At 38.9% G+C, this 2,168-nt stretch overlaps 1 protein-coding gene across 1 annotated transcript; it reads right to left on the bottom strand.

Moving 5' to 3' along the window:
• Positions 1–628: 628 nt before the first annotated feature.
• Positions 629–1,576, bottom strand: LOC102819252 (olfactory receptor 7G2-like). Its single transcript, XM_006877921.1, has one exon. It carries the CDS (start codon positions 1,559–1,561, stop codon positions 629–631), a length of 933 nt encoding a protein of 310 aa, XP_006877983.1. The 5' UTR covers positions 1,562–1,576.
• Between the last annotated feature and the right edge of the window lie 592 nt (positions 1,577–2,168).

Raw genomic sequence — 2,168 nt, 5'->3', positions numbered from 1 at the left:
GAAGTCATTCATTGGTAATGAAAAATTGAGAGCTTATATGTAGCAAGTCCTGGTGTGGTACTGTGGATTAATGCGCTGAACTGCAAGGTCTATTTGAATTGTGGTTCAAGCTCATCAGTCACTCCTTGGAAACCCCATATAGGGGCACTATGGGTTGGAATTGACTTAATGGCACTTATAACAACAACATGTAGGGTGTAGTCTCCCACAGCAAAAGGTCTTTCAGAGGCAAGTGGTGCAGGGAGACAACAGAAGGGAACGTGGGCATTGAAGGCCTTGAGGAAGAGCAAAAGGAAGGAGGGAGCTTATGTGTCCCTAGGGGATGTCCTCCTGCAGCAAAGTGGAGAGTCTCTGGGTCAGAGGAACTTCAAAGGCAATAGCGCACATTAGAGTCCTTATGACTAGAGTTTTTTGTTTATTTTAAAATAACAGTTAGCTGTGTACAAATTTTTGAGTTTGATATTGGAAGATTTTTTTGTGTGTTTACTATGAAGAAGTAAAGTCCTGGGAGCCAATAAGCAGAGGTCAGTTTTTGAATTTTCTGATAGAAGAGTTAGTAATTCTTACCAGTAATTACTTTAGTATTCCTTACTCTAGCATCCCAAATCCAAAACAGATAACACGATCACTAAACACAACAAATTCTACCAATGAGTTTTCTCAAGGATGCCTTTATATCCCTGTTTCTCAGGCTGTAGATAAAAGGATTCATCATTTGAGGAATCACACTGTACATAACTGCAGCTACTCCTACCTTCCTGGGTGATTTTGTAAATATAGAACTAATGTACACACCTAAGGCTGTTCCATAGAATAAGGAAACAACTGAGAGGTGAGACCCACAGGTGGAAAATGCTTTGTATTTCCCAGCTGATGGTATTTTCAGAATGGTGGAGATGATTTTAATGTAAGAGAAAAAGATCCCACAAATAGGAATACCAGCATACATGAAATTTAAAAAATATAGCAAGAACTCATTGATAAAGGTATTGGAACAGGCAAGCTTGATAACTTGAGCAAGTTCACAGAAGAAATGAGGAATTTTCAGGTGTTTACAGAAGGACAGTTTCAAAAACATTAGACTATGGACATGGACATTCACAATACTAGTGAACAAAGAGAATAGAATTAGCTGGCCACAGAGATGAGGGTTTATAATGACTGTGTATCTCAGTGGGCAACAAATGGCCACATAGCGGCCATAGGCCATTATTGCAAGAAGACAGTTTTCAAAACCTCCAAACACCATAATAGCACATGCCTGTATGAGGCAGCCTATGTAAGTGATAGACTGATTTTGTGTCTGGATGTTCAGCAGCATCTTTGGGATTACTGTTGTACTTAAACCTATATCAGAAAATGACAGATTGGAAAGAAAGAGATACATGGGAGTGTGGAGGTGGGAGTCAGAGCTGACAACAAGGACAATGAGTAGGTTTCCTAGGATGATGACCAGGTACATGAAGAGAAATATATTGTAGATGAGGGGCTGCATTTCTGGATCTGTTGTCAGTCCCAGGAGAAAGAATTCTGAAACACCTGTTTGGTTTCTGGGTTCCATATTGTTGATGAACCTGATGGAAAGATGGGTGAGAAGATAATCCAATGTTTCGTTGTATTACACAGGGACACACTACATAGTAAAGAATGAAGAAGTATTTGGAAATATTATGTCCTCTGACTGCATGTTATTATTATTTAAAAGACCTGAATCTGTTATAACTGTTAAGTAAATATATCCTGGAAAGTGGTGTCAGGCTGGTCAGTTTTAAAACAATGATAGTACCTCTGCTTTTGTAATAATTTAAACATTTTATAGTTTTATTAAGTGAAATCAATGAACTAAGGTAGTATGTATCTTCCTCAGATTCCATGTTTTTCCTTGATCAGAGCTGCACACAAACATGTGTGTTAAAAACAGAAATAAGTTAAAATTTACGAATCCTCCTCCCTTTCCACCACAGAAATGCAAGTAAATATTAGAGAATTCTACAGTAGTCTTCATCATGTGTGAGAAGGGGCAGATGTCTGCTAAGGAGGAAAATGGTCCCTGTCTTTGAGGAGACTGAGTAAGTGACTTGTAGAGTTAGAGATCCTTGTGTCTGGTGTGCAGATAAAAGGGAACATGTCAGGAAGATGGAAGACAGCTTGGTAGGAGTCCATGGAAG

Source organism: Chrysochloris asiatica, unplaced genomic scaffold (assembly GCF_000296735.1).
Source record: "Chrysochloris asiatica unplaced genomic scaffold, ChrAsi1.0 scaffold00673, whole genome shotgun sequence".
In the NCBI taxonomy this organism is placed as follows: domain Eukaryota; kingdom Metazoa; phylum Chordata; class Mammalia; order Afrosoricida; family Chrysochloridae; genus Chrysochloris; species Chrysochloris asiatica.
This window is presented reverse-complemented; position numbering and strand designations above follow the sequence as displayed.